The sequence below is a fragment of the Musca autumnalis genome, unplaced genomic scaffold, assembly GCF_047663935.1.
Source record: "Musca autumnalis isolate F117 unplaced genomic scaffold, ASM4766393v1 scaffold_1, whole genome shotgun sequence".
NCBI lineage: Eukaryota > Metazoa > Arthropoda > Insecta > Diptera > Muscidae > Musca > Musca autumnalis.
The window spans coordinates 212,488,717-212,514,696 of record NW_027411644.1 but is presented as its reverse complement, the minus strand read 5'-3'; the positions used below and the strand labels follow the sequence as shown (position 1 = coordinate 212,514,696).

At 36.0% G+C, this 25,980-nt stretch overlaps 1 protein-coding gene across 4 annotated transcripts in view; it reads left to right on the top strand.

Moving 5' to 3' along the window:
• Ace (Acetylcholine esterase) overlaps positions 1-25,980 on the top strand; it is a 540,867-nt gene that overhangs the window by 399,631 nt on the left and 115,256 nt on the right. For all 4 annotated transcript variants that reach the window (XM_073960049.1, XM_073960046.1, XM_073960047.1 and 1 more), the window contains 2 exons: positions 12,376-12,539; positions 18,653-18,816. In XM_073960049.1, coding sequence (XP_073816150.1) covers positions 12,376-12,539; positions 18,653-18,816 — 328 coding nt within the window. The remainder of the gene's footprint in view (positions 1-12,375; positions 12,540-18,652; positions 18,817-25,980) is intronic.

The window sequence follows — 25,980 nt, the reverse complement described above, 5'->3', positions numbered from 1 at the left end:
GCCTATATAAATTGAAACTATCATCTATGGACAGATGGAAAACCGGTTACAGAGAGTTTCGGCTAGACTGGTTGGTTTTCATCACCATTTGTAACCATGCAAAGGAAGTCCTGAAAGATCCGATCTTTTCATCAGAATTTGAACCATTCCATCGATCCAATAGAGATGAATTTTGTGTTTTTATTTATACACATTTTTTCTAAATATATAAGATTAATTACTTACAATAGGCTTGATGTTGTCGGAGACTCGAAATCACAACCAACGTTGCACATAGGTTTCAATCAGGAAATTTTTGGCCAAAACCCTATTTTTGAAGTTTCGAAATTTTACTTTTTTTGCACAGAATAATAAAAAAACACATCCAGTCATCTGAAAATAATTAGTTTTTGTACATAACGTTAGTATTCGTTGATTGGCGCAGTACCAAAGTTTACACTTTTTTATGTAAAAATAAAACAGACTTTGTGCAGTAAAATATACAATATTTGTTGTATTGCGTCGCTGCATATATATACAGAAGTGAGACCAAAGTTTTTATGAATCGGGAAGCTGTTAATGAGTACTTTCATAATATTTACAAAAAGAACGATGAAATTTGTAAAATTAGCGTAATAAAATCAATGTTTTTATATATGTTAAAAATTATTTTTTACAAATATTTTTTAAATATACTTAAACTTTAAAAAAAATGTCCAAATATGTCCACCTCCAAATCGAATTTGAAAGATAGCAGGGGGTCTGTACTAATAAATTCAGAAGTCAAATCGTGCTCAAATTTGCCACAGTTAAAATAAAGTGGATTTTTCTATTTTAAGATGGGAGAATTTTTTGTAAATACCTGTTGTGACTGTACGTAGTATCCAACTGAAATAAAACGGTAATACCCACATCTATCAACCGATTTTCCTTAAAATTCATATTTAAGGGTTTCAGAGTGTAGAAAACAAGTATGTATAATTTTTTTGAAAATAAGTAAATTTTTTGTCATAGCCCCCACTTAAAAGTACTGTCCGAGTTTAGATATTTTCTGGATTTTAGCGACACTTTATGACCGATTGGGCTGAAATTTGGTATTTTGACCTCTTGGAAGATATGAATCCTTCGTACCAAAAATTATTAACATAGGTCAATGTTTTAGTTTAGACCCCACACAACGGGACCACCCTGTTCAACAAATTTTGGCAGTTTTTGGCCATTTTGGTCGATAAAACGTAAGAATTGCTGTTTGTACACATTTGTTATAAATAATAATAAATTTCAATACAAAATGGACGTTGAAATAGTTTTGGCCAGAAAATTTGAATTTGGGGCCATTGTGCGTTGTTAAAACTCCATTGCAAAGGGTTAATGAAAATAACATGCCATAGCATTGGTGAAAATGAAAATATTACAAAAAAGTCTTAAAAATAAGCTTAAACAGAAGCGAACAAAGATATAACTCTGGTTCCAGACGGCTCATAGGGTCTTCAGCAAAATATTCATCACGTCATAACTCAGAAGTTCGACTCACGGCGGATCTGTCCTTCGGGGTTCTCTATGTACTCTCGAAGGGCTTTCATTCCCAAAAGGAATTTTCCACTCCTAAAATTGCGGTTCACAGTGTAATTGAAAAAGGAAAACAATAAAATCGGTTACAACATTTTGTGGGCTCGAATCTTCCGCATTCCTTTTTCACTTGCAAAAAATCATCGATCATTAAGATCGACTCCAAAGAGAAAGTAATTAAAATTTTCTTTTTTCTGTTTTGTAATATTTTGTATTTTTTAACGTTCGAACATCGAGGCGTATATTCATACCACTTCGAAAAACTACGCGTTGATCATACGCTTTCGTGTTCAAACGTTAAAAAGTACAAAATATTACAAAAAAGAAACAAGCCATTTTAATTAATTTCTCGTTGGAGTCTATTTTAATGACCAATGATTTTTTGCAAGTGAAAAAGGAATTCCGAAGATTCGAACCCACAAAATCACCATTATGTGAACGGTTTTGATGTTGGTAGCAGCTCATCAGTAATATCTGCTGTGGAGTGGCTTCTCTGTCATCGAACTTTTTTCTTTCAAATGCAATTTGTTTTTACAGAAATGGATATTTGTCCATTAAATATAATGGCTTCCATGTAAAACGCTTAGCGCGGCCTTTGGTAACTTTTTTTTCTACCCTCAGCATTTATGCTAACGAGGGTATATACACTTTCATACGTGCAAAATGTGCCTCATCGAAATAATGGTTTAGACCCCAAGTATGTCTGGACGAAATCAGTTTCAGACAATTTGGAGTTGAATTAGTCATGTGCGTCCGTCTGTCTGTCTGGCTGGCTGGACCTCATGATAACTCTCGAAAGGATCAGCCGATATGGTCCAAAATTTTGCTTTCGTAATATTTTGTCCAAACTTCGAACTTAAGATGTGTTATATCGGTCCACTCCTTCCGGTACCTCCCCCACAAAAGTTCGAAAATGTTCGGAAAATTTGTGCGCACGATAACTGTTAAAGGCAGTAACCTGTTTGGTCCGTGAAATTTCTACCAGACTTAGATGAGGTTCTAGTATGGACTTAATCCGTCCAATCCTTCCCGTAGCTCCCACACAAAGTTTCGGAAAAGTTCAGTTTAGCAGGTGCTAAACTCGAATCGGTTTGATTTTTGTTGTAACAACTTGTATTCACCGCCCCCCATACGACGGTACAAGTTTCCTCAGGGGCAAGTCCATACTTCCTGAGAAAATAGCCTGAAAGGTGCAACAAACCCCTATGACACCGTGTGTGGTGGTTGGAGCGCAAGATAACACTCGAGCGGATCCATTTAGTACAAAATTTGGCCTTTATAATGATTTGTCTTATCGGTCCACTCCTACAGGCACGATAACTCTAGGGAGCGACCTATCCATACTTACACATCTTAATATATCTACCAGATATAGATCAGGTTCGAATAAGGACTATATTTGTCCACTCCTTCGGGTACCTATCACACAACATTTCGGATAAGTTCACTTTAAGACCAGCTCTCAAATCACTCTGATTTTTATAGCTTAATAGTTAATAGCTCTTATAGCTTTTTTATGGACAAGTCCATACTTCTTGAGAAAACAGCCCGAAAGGTGTAAAAACCCCTATGGCACCATATGTAGTGGCTGGAGAGCACGGTAACTCTCGAACTGATCAACCGAGATAGGCAATTTCACTTAAATGGTATGCACGACATCTCTTGAACAAATTTGGTCCGAACTTTGGATCTCCTAATATTATATTCAAATTTACTTTAAAATGGAGGTATCTTAGGGTAGCCCCCCCCCCCCCCCCCCCCCACGAAAGTTCAACATTTGTGTCTAAGTGCAATTTAAGGTCTGTTCGAAGATCCTTTGGAAATGTATACCGATGCTGTTCGTTGTGATCCTGTTTATAGCGATGTTATGTTTTCCGTGGACATGTCCATGTTTCCTGGCATACTGGTCCAAAAGTTATACGATGTCCCACTGAAATGACAATGTAGTGGGCGCGATATCTATCGAAAAGATATGACTTCCAAAATAAGATTCACTTCCGTAATGGACTATGTCGATCATTCCTTCAAGTACCTTTTTGAACTTTAATCCTAAACCACATTTTAGTCGACAATTTTAAATGTTCAAAAAATCCACAAAATACTGAAAAGACCCTAAATACATTCGATCTTGCCGTAGATGAACATTTCAATTCACATAGGCTGAGGGTATATCTCTGTCGGCAAAGCCGACTGATACTTTTTTACTTGTTTTTCTTACAATTTGCCTTTAACACTTAGTTTATTGCATACATTTCAATAATATTCATACTCATACTTCTGAGTGGTTTTAGCAGTTTGATGTATTAAATTTTTAAATGTGAAAAAGTTTTGAAATATTGGCAAGCACTTTGGTACGTCCTCATACTATGAATGTCCTCAATTTCTCTTTGTATTCCAGAGAGAAAAAGTGAAAAAACGAACTATGAATTAAACTCTTCACTATTCAAACTCTTATTATTATTATTTTTTTTCTTGCCCAAAACAAATAAATAAACCACCACTGAAAAGGATAAAGAAGGATTTTATATTGACTTTCTGTTCGTTTAGAAATCTGTTAGCTGTCCGTGTATGGGAAAAGTGATGTTGAATTTTTGTTGTGTCACTGAAGCATGTAAATAACTTTAGATAATAGTAAATTCTTTCACTCACTCATTCAGTCACATTTCAACTAAAACTGTTGACATCGTTGAAACTAAGAGCAGGAGCAGAATATGACTGATGACTTCAACATAACAACATTGGTTCATATATCATAGATTTTTGTTAAATATGGAACATGACAGATGTTGGTTGGACAACGTCATGTCCCAACTGTTAAGCGAAAAAAACGAGCATCTGAATTTTGCAATTTACTTAAAAAACTGAAAAAGAAATGTGAATGAAAGACGTAAAATCAACATAAAACCAGATTTTGTTTACATTAAATGGAAGTAAATAGATGTGAATTAAAAAATGTCGCTCAACAACAAAAAACTCACTTCCCTTCAAATGCAAAGATCATTGAGAAAAAGAAGAATTTTGGAATTCTTAAATGGGGCAAAATACAATTTTTTTTACTTTCTGCTTCTCTTCATTTAATTAAATCAAAGTTCCTTGACAAAAAAATATACACCACCCACCCACCCAAACACACTTGTTTCATAAAAATGCAGTTAGCTACCTCTTAAGATTGCGATTCATTCTGGTGTATGAATTTAATGATAACCTCCAATATTAAATATGTATATGTACATATATGTTTACGTATATATGTGTGTAGGAACATACCTATGCAAATATTCAGTTGATTTTCCTTCCATCCTTCAAACTTTTCGACTACAGATTTCATAAACGTAACCCACAAATTTTGTAATAAAACTTTAATTAATTGCACACATAAACGGTATACCTGCATACATACATATTTAAAATGTCCTTCAGCAAATTGACATAAATAAACAGTGTCTGTAGTTTATTTTTGTCAGTACCCCTATTCGGGAATACATCGAATATTTATTAAACAAATAAGAATGGTATTTAATTCGGTCGGGCCGAACTTTTTATACCATGGAAGTTAAATGGATGGTATTAAGGTCTTCCGTCACGTGAAGGCTTATTTCTAGGAGAAGTTGAATATGCTAACTGAAGAATATCACTTTCTTTTAAACAAGGTGTCGAATTAGACATCGATGTATTCTACCCATTCAAAATCTCAAATACCATGTAACAGTCATTCCATTTGGACGATGTGTGTACAATAGGGTTATGACTTTTTTACAACCTCGTATCCTTGTTTGATATTTTGAGGAGTGTTTCCCTAAGATTGGATAAAATCATAATGATAAGGTGATTCCATAATAAAAGTTCACGCACTATATAATTTGAAAAACATTTTATAAGCAGATATATATCTAAAAATAATCTTTGGAGCCACAAGACATCATCATATCATTGCATATATATTATTGTATATCATATATAATTTTATTTCATCATATCACTTAAAAGTGGTTTGTGCGGGACCATTTTTTAATATTTAAATGTATTAAATGGTATTATATCAATAATAGTCAAAAAAGCATTTATTCGTGTTACAGGAAATAATTTTTTGAGAATTTTTTATTGTTTCATAGTACACTGTGCTCTTGAACCAACTTTAAATCAAAGGAGCTTACACCTGGGAAAATTTTGCGGATTCTGAAACTCCAATGTTTATAGCTAAGAAAAATCAGAAATAAAATCGCGGTCAAAGTTCACATTATTAGGGTTTTTTTTAGGTTTTCACGATTTTGCTGAGAAACCGCAAGCCCTATCAAAATGGAACTAAACAAAATGTTGTAGCAGTGAAAATTATCTACAAGAGTGTTCATGTGAGATATAGAAGTTCAAATTGGGCAATTGACTGACTGTATCGTTTCCATATAAAAAAAATATCATGACTGCAATTTCTCAACTTAAACTTATATATCTCAAAAATAGTACAATGTAGGAAAAAATTACGAAAGCCAATCTTTTAGTGAATTTTCACAGCTATAAGATTTTCCCTAGTCTCATTTCGACAAGACTTACCGTTTTCAAGCAAATCGTGAAAAACTAGCAAAAACCCCTAAAAATGTGACCTAAACTTGAACTTCCAAATAAAATAGCGAAAACATAAAATAAACCTAAAAATGTTAAGTTTGACCGCGATTTATTTAAAAATCCCTTTAGTGATTTTTTATTTTTTTTTTTATTTTTCTCAACTATGAACATTGCTGTTCCAGAATCTGTTAAAACTTCCCAAGTGTAAGCGGTTCTTATTTAAAGTTAGTTAAGGCGCACCGTGCATGACATTGTTTTATAAGGAGGCGATACAGTCTGTCCCAATTTGAACTTCTATATCTCAAAAATGGTAAAATCTACGAAAATATTATAAAGGTCAATCTTGTAGAGAATTTTCACAGCTACAATACTTTTTCTAATCCCATTTTGATAGGACTTGCGGTTTCCAAGCAATTGGCATAAATGACTATATCCTAACTGGGTTCGTTATGGTCATTCATGATACAGCTATTTATGCCAATTTCTAAGGTTTATTCCGTAAATGCCACCAAATTAGGAGTTAGTCCCATCATTGTAGATTTTTATGACACCTATATTTTCACTGGACCATAGCCGTAGACCTCTAATGTATTTTCGCATGCAATATAAGTAACCAATGGCTTATCCTAACTACGGAATTTAAGTTGAAAGTATTAAAAATACGCAATTTTGGCAGGTCCGGTCTGGGATTTTGTTTTTTATTTTTCAAATATATATTTACCAAAAATGTTTTTAAAGCTGTTTAAATTGAACGCACAACATCTTCTGTATGAATTTATAAAAAAGATATTTATATTTTTCAATCACAACGACAATCTGTATGAAAATTGGAAAATATGGCAATAAAACCTATATATCAAAAACAAGTGCTGCTAAGAATGTTATATGTTATGGTTACAGATTTCTTTTATTCAGAGACTCATAATGAAATTTCATTTGGAACATTTCTTTCTTTAACAATATTCCCAAAAAGTAAAGGATTTTGCTAGATTTTGATCCAGTATTGAATTATGTAAAATTAACAGTCCAAAATTAAAACATATAATTTCATCCTAATATATATAAATTTGTAATCTAATTTTTTAAGGAAATAGTACACATAGATTTATGGTTTATTTTGAAACTCATGAAATTTTGTGTAGAATTTTTCATCCTTTGACACTTTTCACCTATAACCAAGTTTTATATTACTTCTATGTATCAACTAGAAAAAGAAGGAAAAAATTTTCATCAAAAAAATTGGGAAATATTTTCATGTTTTTTTCAGCAAAATTGATACTCATATTTTAATGCTATAGAATGTAAATAGACATTTCATTTCTTTGGTGACCTATAGTGAAATTTGACGAAGAATATTTTTGTCTCTGACATCATCACTCAAATGAAGTCCGACTTTAACCCTAATTTTTAGAGATTCCTGGCGATTTGGTGTATTTTGGTGTATGTACAATTTTGTAGAATATTCGGATTTGATACGATCACATTTTCAATGAGTTTTTGAAAAATTTTCGAAAAAAAGGACATAAAGACCCCTTTGATGAACCGCATGAGGGTTAAATTTTTTAACAAAAATATTTCTCACACCCTCCTAAGTAAAGTTGCCAAAGACACTATATACCTGAAATGCAAGGATTCAAAGATATATAAACTCGAATATTTCGAAAAATGTAAAAATGGGCGGAACTTGCCCCGCCTATTTTGGTTACTTTCCGACGTAAACTTTAAAACTTTTTCCCATCATTTGGAAAAAAATTAATTTTGTTGCACAGTGTAATTTGCTATCTAAAACCTTTGAAATGCCAAATATCGGGCGGAAACGTTCTTCGGGGGCTATACAAAACGTTTACCTATATTGACAAGTTTCCGAGGAAACGTTCTGTGGCCCCAAATAAGGCTAAATTCCAATTTTCATCAATTTCTGTGCGATCACGCGGTTAAAATTCAGAAAATACCCAACATCGGGACGTACCTTCCTACGGAGCCAATATCATCAAAACGTGGACCCGTACTGAAACATTTCCGAGGACAAGTTTTGTTGCTAATTTTTTACGACAAAATAACAATTTTCATTCATTTCGGTGTAAAAATGAGGCTAAGACAATTAAAATATCGAAAATCGGTACCATAGAACGGTATATATAAAAGTGGACCTGTACTGACAGAATTCTGCCTGAAGACGAAATAATTTCAGCCATTTCTGTAGAATAATGAGGGTAAAGATATAAAAATACCAAATACCAAATATTGTGAGCTGATATCGGCTTAGAATTTCATGCTGATCAAGAATATTGTCACGGAATTAGGTTTATCTTAATCCCGTGTAAACGAGGTTACGAGGGTTCTTTCAGATCATTATTATACAATGCTTTATTAACGAAACAATTTTCAGTGTAGTCTCAGCCTGTGTAAATTCTTCTTTCATCTATAGACAGACCGAATATCGGCTACACAACCTTTCCTTTCCCCCAAACATTTGTGGGCTTTCGGTGGGACGCATAAAATTGGAAGTGATCTTATTTCGAGATTCATTACTATCGATAGCTATTGCCAGCCATTCAATGGGTTACCGTAAGATATAAAGCTTTTTGAATATTCTTTCAAAGATCATGGACTTGCGCACGAAAGATATACCAAGCAAACAGTTTGCATCCGCGAATGCAGTTTAATCACTAAAGTGTACAGTACAAGTGCCGTTGGAGTACATCTTTTTCTATGAATTCACTAATGAATTTTATAAGAATGTGTCCTGCTAGGATGCACTACGTTTTGCTTGCATAGCACACAACTCCATTTTCGATTAAAATCACGGCTTTTGAGGCAGTGCTTTGGATTGAATTTATATAGGCATTCTTCGGAATGTGTTTTTAATCAATCTAAAGATGCAATAAAAATTCAAGTCATGACGAAACATCCCATAATAAATAAAATTCATTTTTATTTGTCTAAAACAAAAATATTAAGAGCTTTATTATATAAAAACTTATTAAAACTTTTATTTAAAAAAATAATTTTAAAATTAAAAATGTTAATTAAATTCAAACGCACTTGAGTTTTCTTCCCCCGCTCTCCATTTTATATACCGCATGGACTCTAGTTTTTGCCAGCAGAGGTTTTTTAGAACTCTTGGTCTCGGAAACAGCATATAGCAAACATTTTCAAAACAACTTTTTTCGAAAAATTTTAAAATTTTATGGGGGAGGTAACTGAAAGAATTATTGCGATGTGTAAAATCGGTTATTCCCTCCGAGATTTATCGTGCTCAAGAAAAATGTTGAACTTTTGTGGGGGTGGTACACGAAGAAGTGGTCCGATATCACCTATCTATCTAAGTTTGGACAAAATATTACGAGATTCAAAGTTGAGAATAAATAGGTTGATCCTTTTGAGAGTCATCGTGCGCATCACTAACAAAAGGTAGCCGTGAGGGTTTTACAGCTTTCATATTGCCCCTGAAAAAAAACGTGTTCCATCGTAATGAGACCAGCGAATGCAAGTTGTTTCGAAAAAATTAAAATGATTTAAAAGGAGGTCTTTAAACTGCACTTATCCCAAATTTTGTGTGGGAGTTACACGAAGGAGTGGACCGATAAAGCCCATATTAGAATTTAATCTATGTCTCGCAAAAATATTACGATATGCAAAGTATGAACAAATAGGTTACTGCCTTCGAGAGTTATTGTGCGCATCGTTTTAGCGGCAAGTTTTGCACTTTTGTGGAGAGGTACCCGAAGAAGTGCACCGACATGACCCATGTTCGACCTAAGTTTGGACAAAATATTATGAAGATCAAATTTTGGACCGAATTGTTTGATGCGTTGGAGAGTTATAGTACGTTCCAGCTAGTCAGACAGACGGACGGAAGGACAGCATTGCTAAATCGACTCCAAATTGTCTGAAACCTATTTCGTCCAAACATACTAGGGGAATGTTACTAAGCCAACGCACAAACCCAAGTTTTTATCGTTCTTATGAGTGAGCGCGCCACATGTTAGCTCACTACCTATAACGGGTGTTAAAGGCAGCTCCCCAGGTGACACCACGAGGAGGTTAGTGTCCACTTGAGGTGAAAGGGGGACGAAGATAAGTCCTGTGCTTTGTCAAGTTAAAGCCGGCCAGGACCGTTGCTTAGTATCATTCATACCCTACGTCACCCATTATTATTGTTTTATTATACGTTATTTTGCTATTTTGACATACATCACGGTGCGCCTGAACCAACTTTAAATGGAAAATGCTTACACCTAGGAAGTTTTTGCGGATTCTGAAACTACAATGTTCATAGATGAACAGTGCTGCTCAAAACATTTGCAACTCAGATGCCTATTTCACATTTAATCTATTTTGACTTTTTAAATATGTATTTTTGTAATTTGAATCGTTATTGACACTATTCTCCAGATTTTAAAATGATTATTCAGTTATTAACACTTATGTAAAAAATGTGTGAAATACCTGAGGAACACATGTTTTAGCCTGTTCAAAACATTTGCAACTCCGTAGTACGAATATCTATTAATTAATTTTTAACGAGTTTTTTTGTATTGATTGGCATAAGAGTTTTTTTTAATCAGAAGAAGACGGAAAAAAGATTTCATGAGGAATACATGTTATCCCTCCTATGTTTACTTTTGATAGAGCTGCGCTATTCAGCTCAATTAAAAAAAAACTTCTGAAATCGCCATAAGTTGGAAGGAAGTGTATAGACAAGCACATCTTCTGCAGAGGATGATCAAATAATTATACGAAATATTAAGCAGATCTCTCAGAGGTTACCAACGGGCATTAAAAGAAGTCTTTACACCTATAAATCTATACAAACCCCATCGATATATATCATGGACACCGGTATACCAATATAGGTAAATTTTAAGAAAATAGTATTTTCCGGGAAAATGGAATTTTTCAAGAAATTTTGCAAAAAAATTTTTGGGATTGTTTTTGGAGTAGTGAAACCGAGTAATTTTCGTCAATTTAAATCAATATTGAAGTTATAAAAGCTTAAAAAATCTACAACTTTACACAAATTGAACTCAAAACATACGTGTTTTATATTGACCTGGAGGTATTTTTATGGACAGAGGTATTTATTAGATTCAACAACTAATCGAGACAAAATAAAAATTCCTAATGGTTTGGAAGATATGCGCCTGACAAAATGATCCCTTTTCACATCAAGGTCCCAATTCTTTGAGAGCCCATGACCGCGAATGTGCAAGTGATTGGGTAAAACGCGTCCGAATATGGTTAATTTTCCTCACAAAATTACTCACAGTGCTACTCACAAAACTATCGGGTACTATATAGTACAACACACAATCATGCTCTCTTCAATTTGTTAATAACAAGCCACTATGTAATCTTGTTGTCTGATATAAGCATTGTGTCTATTATAAGGAGGCATCATATAAAATACAAAGTTTAATAATTGATGCAAAAGAATGAAATAATAATAGTCAGAAGAAATACCAGCACAAGTATGAATCTTCAAGTACTAGGAGTACGCTGTAAAATCAGCTACAAGAAACCAAGGATATGCGTACAAACACGGGACTGTGCGCATTATACGGTATTAGGAGTTACCGTTGTTCTATGTACCTACGGTGAATACAATTCCAACCATTCGATGTTGGCTTAAGGCACAGATTGCTACCTCACCTCCACAGCCATGCACGAAACTTCACTGCAGCATGCAAAAAACAAGAACAAAAGAGTCAACTTTAATATCATCAACAAACTCAATTTTTCAGTTGTGGCTTATAAAGACACAACTACATACATGGCATACGCAATATGATTCCATATAAAAAAGGACATATTGTGAGTGACAAAACGGGTTTTATCGTACCAAAATTTTGGGTTGAAACAAATAACTACTTATAAACTTTCCAAACAAAAGCTTATTATTTCGAATGAGTTTTGCAATAACAGCACATAAAATAATGCTAACATGGAAGGAACCATGGTAGTAATCTTCATGTGGCGTATTGCATAATACATCTGTTGAATATACTCTCAGTTTGAAGAGCATTTTACAAGCATGCTATTTCAACTTTATTGCAATGTTGTCGAATACAATTAAGAGCTGCAATTTGATATTTACGATATATGAAGATACGCAATCAGTAAATATAATTAGTTTTCTGTATTATCAGCAGGGCGATGTTATTGAAAACCATTATTGCATACATACATACATTCGTATGTATTTCTATATCAATTATTTCAGAACCATATTTTTAATGCAATGTTTCTTTTTGTTCCTTTCAGCGCACCAGCACTTCATTATGGGGCGAATGGATGGGTGTCTTGCACGGCGATGAAATTGAATATTTCTTCGGTCAACCATTAAACACATCACTGCAATATCGACCTGTTGAACGAGAGTTAGGCAAGCGTATGCTCAATGCTGTGATTGAATTCGCCAAAACAGGGTAAGTTTTTGTCAGAAGTCAAAAAAAAAAGAGCTCAGAAAAATGAGTTTGGATGCATTTAGCATTTGGATTTAACCGATGACTGAAACCTAAGTATTCTCTGCCCGTCCAAAAGAAAATGAGATACAACTTTGTGTCCGATTTACAGTTAAAATATATTTGATTAAGTGAAATAATGGCCCAAAACTGTGAAAACCCCTGCAGATACTAAAAACTGAAAGATGACTAACCATAATTTTAATAATAACTTACGAATTGAGTCTCTGATTTGACCGAAACTTTTTACATTGTAATATTTGTTTGTACATGAACTTCCAATAATGGTTATATCAGTTAACTCCCACAAAAAAAGTTCAAAATTTTTGCTTATTTGCAGTTTATGAACTGTTCAAGAATCGTTCTAACATTTTCACAGAAGGTAGATCTTGTGGTGCTAATAGCCCGACATCTCTAAAACCAAGTAAGAAAAGTATCAGTCGGCTTAGACGACAGAGATATACTCTAAGCATGTGTAAACAGAGATTATCATCTACGGGCAGATTGTATAAAGCATCCACAACCTAAATTCTTTTCCCAAAAAATGTACTAATGTAACTTTGCTAATAAATTAAAAACGCAAACATTTTGAACTTTTTCTAATGAAGTACCTGAAGAAATGGAGCAAATATTGTAAATGGATCTAATTTCGGGTCATTCCTTTCGAAAATGATCGCGTAAACCAGTATTGGTCACTGTAAATATAGATATATCTCAAAAATTAGAGCTGCTAGAGAAAAACTGTTTTCGAATTTGAAAATAACTCCACAATTTGAGTTAGAACGCACAAAAAAATCGGATGAAACAAAAGTCGTGTTGACCATGTTTATACCCTCAGCATTTATGCTAACGAGGGTATATACACTTTTATACGGGTAAAATGTGCCTCATCGAAATAATGGTTTTAGACCCCAAGTATGTTTGGACGAAATGCGTTTCAGACAATTTGGAGTTGATTTAGCAATGTCCGTCCGTCTGTCTGTCTGGCTGGCTGGAGGGCACGATAACTCTCGAACGGATCAACCGATTCGGTCCAAAGTTTGGCTTTCGTAATATTTTGTCTAAGCTTAGTTTAAGTTCGAAGATGGGTTATATCGGTCCACTCCTTCCGGTACCTCCCCCACAAAAGTTCGGAAATGTTCGGAAAATTTGTGCGAAGGATAACTCTTGATGGAAGTAACCGATTTGGTCCATACTTTGCATATCGTGAAACTTCTACCAGACTTAGATGAGGTTCCAATATGGACTCAATCGGTCCACTCCTTTATGTACCTCCCACACAAAATTTCGGAAAAGTTCAGTTTAGGACCTGCTCTCGAATCGCTTTGATTTTTGTTGTAGCAACGGTATAAGTTTCATCAGGGGCAAGTCCATACTTCCTGAGAAAATATCCTGAAAGGTACAACAAAACCCCTATGACACCGTGTGTAGTGGTTGGAGCGCAAGATAACTCTAGAAAGGATCTGCCTATTTGGTCCAAAATGTGGCCTTCGAAATATTTTTGCAAACTTAGTTTATGTTCGAATATAAGCCATATCGGTCCACTCCTTCAGGTACCTCCCCCACAAAAGTTCAAAATTTTTGAAAAAATTGTGCTCACGTTACCTGTTGATGGGTGTGACCGATTTGGTCCATACTTTACACATCCTAATATATCTACCAGATATAGATCAGGTTCGAATATGGACTATATTTGTCCATTCCTTCAGGTACCTCCCACACAAAATTTTGGATGAATTCACTTTAAGACCTGCTCTCGAATCACTTTGATTTTTGTTGAAGCAACTTGCGTTCGCTGCCTCAATTGTGGCAGTAAAAGGTTTTTCAGGGGCAAGTCCACACTTCTTGATTAAACAGGCCGAAAGTTGCAAAAACCCCTATGGCACCATATGTAGTGACTGGAGAGCTCGAACCGAATACTGTGTTCGTCCACACTTTGGATATTGTAATATTTCTTCTAAAGGTCGACTCCTTCCGGTACCTCCCCCACAAAAGTTCGAAAATATTCGCTAAAATGCACGATTTCTCATAGACGTAGCAACCGATTTGGTCGAAACTTTGGATCTCTAAATATTCAAGTTTGGACCCTATCTGTCCAATCCAAAATTTTTATGTGGTTCGAGGATCCTTTGGAGATTTTAACGAAGGTTTTCCTAGTGGCCCTGTTTACAGCGATATTATGTTTTTCGTAGGCTGGTGTGATAAAAAGCCCTACCTATCGATATCCCCGCAAATTTTTGAGCTTTTATCATATTCATACTTATGTCGGTTTATACGTCCAAAATTTTGAAAAATTTTCAATCCACACAGGCTGAGGGTATATCTCTGTCGGCAATGCTGACTGATACTTTTTTACTTGTTGTGCATGCCATTGCCACCGTGGCTTCTATTCTGAGTTTCCAGACAACATCACATGTTCAGTATTTCCTGAGTATTTCATAAGAAATCCCTTCGGAATCGGCGATAAAAAGTAGGTCCCACATCATTGAGCCAATATGAGTTGGGGTGCACTCACTGATATGGGAGAAGTCTCCCTCGTTCCTTCTAGGATGTTTGTGGAACAATTATTATATCACAGATTAAAAGTTCAATATCTATCAATACAATTGATAATACCTAAAATTGTTCAAAATAAGTTGCATATTAAAATCACAAGCTCCACAGTAATAATACAGTATGTATACAAAAACAACATTTATTATAAGATAATAAATTAATGTATTATAAAATTAAATAATTATGGTGAAAATTCAATTTTAATTAAATATATTGTATGTGCACAATACAAGAGGAATTTATTCCCCAATGTATCTTAAGCGACGCTCGATCTTAGTGGCTCAATTTTCTATTCTATTTTGAGACGCCAAAATTTAGCCAGGAAATGCAAAGTTTTCTGATATTTTTACCATTGCCTGTTCCATCTTCTTTTGGGCATTCGCGAGGATCTAGAAATGAAAAAAAAAACAACATTAAAAAGTATCGGTCAGCATCGCCACTGGTCTCTTATAGGATGACCCACTGGTCTCTTTTAGGATGACCCACTGGTCTCTTTTAGGATGACCCACTGGTATCCTATAAGATTACCAACTGGTCTCCTATTTCTTTATTCTATTCTATATTCTTGCGAAATTACCAATAAAGCATCCGCTTGTGTTTTTGCTATCTTAAAAATTTCCTTTTTGTTATTGTCCTTTTTTAGAAGTTTCGCGTTTGAGATTCTGTCTGTACTATGTTTGGAAGAATTTTGGCTTGGTGAAACCTCAATCTCGTCGTCTAGTGCTTCCACTTCAAAGATGTCCCTGTCATCACTTGGACTTAGCCTAAAAAACGATATATTAGCAAAACGTTGTAATATAAATTATAATAAAAACATACCACTTCAATTACCAGACTCTCAGGACATTCCTCATTGCCCATCATTCAGTCCCATCCAACAATGCGACTACCCTTTCTTCGATGGGGTTGAGGAATCCCTTTGTTAGCGGCCTATTTCCAGTGGCATTCCTTTCTCTCTTTAGCGTCTTGAATTTTGATTTGAGGTTGCGCCAAACCTAAGAAAGAAAATTTATTAAACATGAGAAATAAAAGAAAAATGTATCCTTGCCGTTTGCCACTGTTCGGAGGTTTTCATCGCTCCAGGGATCTTTTTGACCTCTTCCGAAATCTCTTGGCATTTTTTCGTGGTGTTTCTTTCCCATGCATAGCCACAAATTTGCCTTCGGCCAAGCCCTTCTCCGACTCCAGGAAACTGAGCAGTGCTGCGCGTTGGGCCATGCTTGCCCTAGGACGTAGTAGTTTTTTTCTATAATTGAAGAAAAATGTTAAAATATGAAAATAAAAAACCAATTTTGTTACATGCCATCCATTTTGAAATTAAAATGAAACATCATTATTTTTTAACACTTGTCATTCCACCGATATTCGTCCATAAATGCTACCGATTATTTAAGTCGGTAACCAATAATTACAGAATAGCATTATCGGTATTTCAACCGATGTTTTTCGGTTTTTAAACAATACCGTTTCGATAGACAAAAAAGAGAATTCCACTACAGAGCATTATAAGTTACTTACAGCTTGTTTCTGTATGTCGGTAAGAAAATTAATGTGTACGAAATATTACCAAACTCGTGTGAGCTAGGCCTATACAAGGTTGGCCAATAAGCCCACCTGATTATTATACTTGTTGACAAAAACATTATTGTGATTTAAAATACAAAGAAACTCAAATTACAATAATGTAAAATCTATTATATTAATTTTCTCGTTTAGACTTAAGCTTGATGATCGAAAATTTTTTGCAAGTGAAAAAGGAAAGCCAAGGGCTCGAACCCACACAGTCACCAAATTACGTTACCTGGTTTCGCTGTTGGTTAAGCAGCTCTTCAGACGTATCGACTGTGGAATGGCTGCTCTGTCCTAGAACTTTTGGTTTTTCAAATGCAAATGTGTTTTTATACAATAACGGATATTTGGCCGTTGGCTTTCCTTTTTCACTTGAAAAAATTTACGATCGTCAGGTTTAAACCCCAAACGAGAAAATTAATAAAAATCATTAAAAATGGTCTTCGCCCTAACAGGCAAAATTTAAAAAAATCTATTATGTTTGTTGTTAAAAGTTGTTAACAGACCTCTGAATGGCCGACCTTCTATAGGCCTTGAGTTTGGGCATATTTCATTCGCACACATTTTCGTTTCGACATTTTCGACATACAGAAACATAGACGAATGAATGGTATAGACGGGAAAGGCAGTTAAGCAGAAAGGCAGATAACCGGGGTGCAGTGTATTAAGTTTACATGTACGAAATCCACTCGATTTCAACTGTAAATTCCAATGCTTAAACGTCAAATGAAATCCAATGGATTTCAGATGAGTTTACATTTGACGTATACGCAATGGAATTGACAGTTGAAATCGCGTGGATTTCGTACATGTAAACTTACTTCACTTCACACCCCGGTTATATACCTTTCTGCTTAACTGCCTTTTCCGTTTAATAGCATAACATACAAAATGCCCAAAGTATTTTCATAAAAATGAGTTCACAGTGTCCCGTTTAACTACTTTTCCCTAAGTACCCAATTCGGATATTTGCCCGTCAAATTTTTCTCCAAACAGAAAATTTAAATTTCCTTTGTTTCTTGTCCGCACTAGTATGTTCGAATTGTTGTCATTTTTCGGAAGGTAACTAGCCCACTTAGCGCCAGGAATTAATTATTTTTAAGCATTTTTAATAAATATGTAACTTTTTTTTAAAACTTTGTGCTTTTAACCAAACAGTGGCAAAATGCACTAACGAATATTTGCATGGGAAATTGGCGTTTATTTATATGGGTTAAAAGAGATTTTTGTAACTGCCTCAATTTTTAATTTTTGCGTAGTTAACCGGAGTGTATAGTATTACCATAGACTAATGAATCGTATAGGCATAGATTTGCTCTCAGAATTTATCTTCGAATTTCGAAAATTGGTAGATGGTGTTAGTAGTTTTATTTATAGTTACTATAGATTTTAAACTATTTATTCTGATAAAAGACAACATGTGGATAATCTTTGGCCAGATCTACATCCTCATATAAACAAATTCAACAAAATATTGCAATTTACCCCAAAACATTGTGCAATTGGTGAAAAGATGAAGCAGTTCCGTAAGGGCGACACCTACAAAAAAAGAAGCACACTACAATTTCCTTGTCTATACGATTCATTAGTCTATGCCCATACGTTTGTGTTATAAAATATTAATATTCACCACAAAACACAGTTATTCAAGACAGCAATCCCATCATCGTATCCATCCACCATAACTGTTATACAAATAACACACCTACATACAAACTAGAATTTGTGCAAACTCAACAAAGGCAAATCGCCAAACATTAAAGCCCTGTTCCTTTACGTTCAAGAATCTTCAAGTTTTACAACTTGTTACTCGAAAAGCGTTCCTTTACTTCAGACACAATACAATTCATATGGGAGCAGTTTTCAACTTTTACTATTTTTGCCGGTTTTACCATTTTCAGAAGTAAAGGAACAGACCATAAGCTACTCACATAATTCTTTCTTCTTTATAGCAACCCCGCCGTTGATGGTGAAGAATGGCCTAACTTCTCCAAGGAAGATCCCGTTTACTATGTCTTCAGTACAGATGAAAAAATTGAAAAACTCCAAAGAGGTCCATTGGCCAAACGATGCTCATTCTGGAATGATTACCTGCCGAAAGTTAGAAGTTGGATTGGTAAGTGTTATACAATTGTTGTTTGTTATATGTTATCAATGTGTTATACGTATAAAGTTGCCATAAAGTGTATGGCGGTTTTAAGGAAAATAATAAATATTTGACGAAGCCATTAAATGCTTTTTAGCACAGCCTTAAACCTCCTAAAAGTTGAAGTCTTATCTGTTATATATTATGGATTTTGTTTTTAAATTGATATTTTGCATATTTTTACTTTTATGTCTGAATTGTTTTGCTTGTCGTACAGCAAACGATGGAAGCTAATCTTAAGAAGAAGAGGACCTTATACCCTATACAGACGGCAGCGTTAATTTGCATTAAGATGTGCATTTAATTTTAGCCTGACAGACGACAGTATCTGCATTTACGAAACTGCTGATTGATGTTTTGTTGTTGTTTGCCCTGTATTTGCTTACCTTGCGTCTCAGAGCATGAATATGATCTCTCCCTCATATGAATATGGACTCTCTTCTACGGTATTGCCATATTGAAATACCTAATTCAGTATAAATTCAGTTTGATTTTGTTCATTAAGAAGATAATGCACGAATTAATTTGAATTAAGGCAGTTAATGCAAATTAACGATGCCGTCTGTCTCGGGTATTAGGTATAGCTGTTGTTGAGAAACAGTATTTATTGCCCATTGTTCCTCGTGGGAATGAAAAAAGAAAGATTATGAGGAAATTTGGAGATAGTTTTAAAGAAAATAAGTTTTATTAATTTGTATGAAAATCAACGGTGAGATTTCCTTCCGTTCCGTTGTATCCTGTCTCGATTATTCGACTGATATGTCTTGTTACTCAAATCCAGTTCTTGCAAGTACACTTAGTTCGTCAGAGGAGACAGTGACCTGGATCCCAAAAAGTGTGACGTACAATTTCATGGCGCTTGACTGTCGGAGTATATTGTCGCCGGCTCAGTTATGGCTTTTTCGATCTCTTTTAGCAAATTTAGTTTCTACTGACGCCAAAGTATATTTGCATTCTCGTGCGGTGAGCTGGGCCACAAATTAAGTTCTTTGAGTCGTATTGTACTCTTGACAGCCTGTACATCTTCCATAAACCACGAACATACATATAATCCAATACCTCCGATGTTCGGGTAAAAGATAAGATGTTCCGGGACATCAGCACTGCTGCAACCGTTCGCCATATTTCTGCTGGTCGAATACCTGAAATAAGAAAAAAATTCCCGGCAAGGCGGCTGGATTAGGGAATGAGCTGACATTGAAAGTATATTTATCAGTCGGTGAGAACAAACGGAAAAAGTGGCTATAGAGACTGAAGTGCTGTAACATTGGAAGCGATAGTAGTAAACTGTGGACATTGCTTAAGGCGTTATTGAACCCTGGAAAAAAGACGGTCGGACATCTGCCATCTTTAAAGGCGTTATTGATAAAAAGAGCTACGCTGGTTAATTTAGCCGACAATTTATTGAGCTATCGGGGTGCGACCAGGCGAAGAGAACTATTTTACGTTGTTCTCGGTCTCTTCCATCCGAGAAGGAACCGCCAAAGTTTACGATGGGTGATGTTTCAGATGTTCAAAGCGCTTGGACCTAATAAAATTTCTATGGTGATGTTAAGGAAGTTGAATGAACTAGTTGTTGAATATCTGAGCAAAATTGAGGAACATATCATTAGTCACCATAAAAAGTTTCCGAAGCAGGGTGGTCCCGTTATTGTGTGCCGATCTCTGTTTTGTTACCAGTAGGAACAATCCAGTTGCGGATCATCAACACAGGTTCCGGGAGCAGCATTGTACGCCATATCCACAACAGCACTGTACACATATTACCTGAGGTCTCAATCAGAACAGGCCGTGACACAGAACACAAATGCTATATTGGACCTGACTAAAGCATTTGATGCGGTAAGTCATGCAAAGCTGTTCGAAGATGTAGGAAATACTATCGTCGGGCCGTGTTAGAAATGTTGGGTCACCAACTAAATGTGTGAAAAGAAGTCCCGTAAAGTGAATTAGGATCCGCACTCTGTCAAGATAGGTCCACGTTTTGGTATAGCTCCCATATAACGGTACCATCCGATTTAAGATATTTTAGCTACATTTTCTGACGAAATTAGCTGAAATTTGCCAAGAAACTTCTTCCTGCTCAAGATAGGTCCACGTTTTGGTATAGCCTGCATATAACGGTACCCCCGCTTTTGGGTATTTTGAGGATTTAGTAACAATTTTTGACCGGTAACCCCCGATTTTAGGTATTTTGATGATTGTAGCTAATATTTTTAACCGAACTAGCTGTAGTTTGACACGAAACTTTTTTGTGGAGATGTTTTATGACCTCTGGGAACCTCAAATGTTAAATTGCAGGTAGTTCGGACCAAAAATGTTGCTAAAACCCTCAAAATACCGAAAATCGGGAGGTACCATTATAAGGGGGCTATACCAATACATGGACCTATGTTAAAAATTTTAGTGGAGATATTTTGTGACCTCTGAGAACCTAAAATGTCAATTTACAGGTAGTTCGGTCAAAAATGTTGCTAAAACCCTCAAAATATTGAAAATCGGTAGGTACCGTTATATGGTGCCTATACCAAAATATGGAACTATGTATGTTGACAATTTTTGTTGCAGCTATTTTGGGACGTCAGGGAACTAAAAACATGCAAATACAGGTAATTCGGTAAAAAAAATGTTGCTAAACCCCTCAAAATATCGAAAATCGGGAGGTACCATTATATGGGGTCTGTACCAAAACATGGCCCAATGCTGAGAATTTTTAGTGGAAATGTTTGGTGACCTCTGGGAACCTCAAATGTCAAATTACAAGTAGTTTGCTAAAACCCTCAAAACAAAAAATAGAGAGGCACCGTTATATGGGGGATATACCGAAACATGGACCTATGTTAACAATTTTTAGTGGAGATATTTTGTGACCTCTGGAAACCTCAAGCGTGTAATTACAGGTAGTTCGGTCAAAAATTTAGCTAAAATCCTCCAAATACCGAAAATCGGGAGGTACCGTTATATGGGAGCTATACCGAAACATGGACAGATTTTTGGTGGAAATGTTTTGTGACCACAGGGAACCTCAAATCTTAAATTGCAGGTAGTTCGGACAAAAAATGTAGCTAAAACCCTTAAAATGCCGAAAATCGGGAGGTATAGTTATATGGGGGCTATACCAAAACGTGGCCCTATTCGAACTTGACCTGCCTATGAAAAATAGATACTCGGGTGGAAAAAATATAGCGTTCTAGATCAATTATTGCGGACGCTAGAGTGATTACAACAGACGGACAAACGGACATGGGTATATCGAATCAGAATTTTATCCTGATCAAGAATATATATAATTTATATGGTCGCAAATAATTATTTCAATGCGCTTACTTACTTAGCTGGCCCATTACAGAACATTTGTTCCATAGACCGAACTAAGAAAAGATCTTTAAATTCTCTCTGTTTAGTGCTTCGCTTTCTGGAATACCGTGCCTTGTCATCTCTTCATCCACTAGTTTGCGCCATCTATTCTTTGGCCTGCCAATTCTGCGTGCACCGCCATGTGGCCCGTATTTATAATCTTTTTTAGCGGGTTCATCGTCGCTAATTCTTATTATATGGCCTAGGCAACGCAATCGCTGCATCTCGATACGTTTATCTATACGTTATCGATATTCACCATCAACGCAGAATTGTCCGTAGATCTTTCGAAGAATTTTTCTCTCAAACACTCCAAGCACTGCCTTATCTGCTTGCGCAAGTACCCAGCCTTCGGAACCGTACATCAGCACGGGTAGTATCAGTGTTTTGTAAAGCGTTATTTTTTTTTTTTTTTTGACGAGTTGTGGCTTTGATTTTGAAGTGCTTACTTAAGCCAATGTATCGTCTGTTGACCAATACAATTCTTCTTTTTATTTCACAACTGATGTCGTTTGTTGTGTTTACGGCGGTGCCGAGGTATACGAAGTCTTTTACTACCTCAAGGTTATAGGAACCAACTTTAACAGTTGGTCCGATTTCAATGGACGCATTGCGCTTCGACACCATCAACTTGGTCTTCTCGCCGTTTACCGCCAGACCCACTTTAGCAGATTCTCCTTCGACATTCATAAAGGTATCGGTTACTTCTTTTACTGATCGTCCCATGATGTCTATATCATCAGCATAAGCAAGTAACGTGTGGCTATTGGTGTAGATTGTGCCACTTCTTTTGACGTTTGCCTCTCGTATAACCTTTTCTAGCAGGATGTTGAAAAGATCACACGAAAGGCTGTCTCCTTGTCTGAAACCTTTTTCCAATTTCAGACATGGCTTGTAATACCTTTGAACGTAGCGGGCTGCTGAAAGCTGCTTTATAATCGACAAAAAGCTGGCAGGTGTCGATCTGCATCTCTTGGGTCTTCTCCAGGATTTGCCGCAGGGTAAATATCTGGTCAATGCACAGTGGATCCACCCATTGGCCAAAAATAAAAAAAATGAATGTCAAAATTTTGGTACAACATCTGGCAAATCTGAAAGCTATGACATGGACCTTTTTAAAAATATATTAATTTTTGTTTCATTCGAACGCGATCTTCTTAAGAATAGCTTCAAATGTCGGAACATTTGACTAATATTTTTTGTTGTGAGTACAACCTATATTTTAAGTGCAAGTAAATATATTCAAAATATCGCGAAACTAATACGTAGAGCAAAATATTATAGTGGATTTTGAAGGGGAGGTAATAGCTTAATTTTCATTAAAAAATAGTGTTTCAGCGTGTTGTGGAATTCTAGTTAGCTGCATATTTTCTTAGTGTATTTTGTAATGCCAATTCGATCCTATACTTAAATTTGACCTAAGGTTTTAGTCATGATGCCCACCACTGCCCACCTCGGGAATAATTTTCAAAGTAGTTCATGGGTTTAAGATTATTCAGTATTAAAATCAGCTGCCATCTAGTGCCAGACTAAAGCTGCCCTAGAGGAGGGTTTGTATGGATATATTGGCGTATAACTCTGTTATCTGACCACGTACATTAACATAATTGGTATCAGTGGCAATATGAAGAAATCTTCTTCCAGATTTGTCTTACGTTGGCGGTACGTGCCGTCCAGGAAGAACGCTATAAAATCAGTATTTAAAATTTTACCAATTTTCAGACAAAAATGTTGTTTTTTTTTAATCCGCTAAATTGGTTGGATTTTTTGTTGTTTTGGAGATTGTTTTGTTTCCGTAAGCCTTTTTTAGCATCAAAGGATAATCGTGACCTTTGTTCATGTCATTTTGTATTAACACCATAAAACAATTTTTACCGTATACCCCCTCCAGAGGGGAAAGGGGGAGAATGTTACGCTCGTGGTTTCCTAAAACACTCTTCGTAACAGTACACAGCTGTAACCAGCGCATTAGCTTGATATTTACACGGGAAATATTTTTGGCCACTTTCTCCATACAAGTGGATCCACTGTGCAATGGTGGATTTGCCAGGTCTAAAGCCGCATTGGTATGGTCCAATTATTTCGTTGGTCATGGGCTTTAGTCGTTCGCACAATATCCCTGACACTATCTTGTAGACGATAGGAAGAAGATTTATGCCCCTATAGTTGGAGCATAAAGTCTTATCTCCTTTCTCGTGGACGGGACACAGGAAGCTCAGGTTCCAATCGTCGGGTACGCGTTCTTCCTGCCAGATGGTGCTAACTACCTAATACATACACCTAATCAGCGCGTCGCCTCCGGTTTTAAACAGCTCGGCTGGTAAGCCATCGGCTCCTGCTGCTTTATTATTCTTCAGCCGGTTGATTGCTGTTTTTGCCTCATCTTGGCCGGGCGGTATACATTCTATACCATCTTCTGGGATTGGATCTGTGCCATCTGTTTGATGTTTGATGTTTCACTCTTTTGTAGAATATGTTTGATGTTTCACTCTTTGGTAGAATTTTCGGATTTCATTCAGTACATCTCGATTTTTTCACACTCCCGGCTTTTCCATTTATCTCTTTTTCTTGCGGAAAAGTCGTTTCTCTTCTCTCCATTTCTCCCGATATCTTTCTCGTGCGCTACGCGTTCCTACTGATTATAAAGTACATAGCTCTATATGCCGCATTTTGCTCTTCGGTAGCAGCACGACACTCCTTGTCATACCATGAATTCCTTTGTGGAGGTCTCTGGAATCAAAGTATGGATTTTGCGGCTGTTTGCATGGAGTGGGCAATATTTTGCCATTGTGTCGTTATGTTATCGGGACAAGAAGTGCTCTCATTAAGCAATTGGGCTAGTTGAGTGGAATATGCTGTGGCTATCTGTTGTGTTTGCAGCCTATCGATGTCCAACTTCCGCGTTGTGTCTGTTCGTGATTTATTTGCAACGTTTAGACGGGTACGTACCTTTGCTGCAACAAGGTAGTGGTCCGAATCAATGTTTGCACCTCGGAACGATCGTACATCCAACACGCTTGATGCATGTCTTCCATCTATCACAACGTGATCAAATTCATTTCTTTTTCTTTGATCTGGCGACAGCTAGATGTCCTTATGAATATCGAGATGCTTAAATCTGGTACTGCTAACTACCATGTTTGTCATGTCTATCAGTTGTCAGATGTTTCACTGTGGAGGCTGAATTTCCCGACTGTTGGGCCAAAGATATTCTCCTTTCCAATTTTGGCATTAAAATCGCCTAGAATAATTTTAATGTCATGGGCAGGGCAACGGTCTTCTAAGCGCTCGTAAAATATATATTTGTTCTGTTTGTCCTTGTCTCCAGTGGGAGCATGAGCGCAAATAAAGCTGATGTTGGAGAATTTTGCTTTTAATCGAATTGCAGCGAGTCTTTCATTCACTGGGGTGAAGCTGGAGACCAGATGTACTGTATTATAGCTGCCATGACACAAAGCATGAGTTTGGTTGCGGATTTGTAGTTGGTCGGAGGTTAAAACAAACAAAAAAAAAAAACTTAATTTACCCTCCATACTATGGTGAAGGGTATAAAAAGGGGTGACTAAGATATGTCCACGAAATGGGCGAATATTTGGAGCCACTTATTTACACATTTCTCGAACTAACATTTTTTAGTATGTCTGTACTATTTATTTTTGGTGTGAATATGAAAATGGGCACAATTTGTGAGAAAGTTAACACAAAAAGGAAAGTCCTTAAGTGTAAGGATTATGGGTTAAACAAAAAACATTGTTCCACAACATCCCATACGGGACA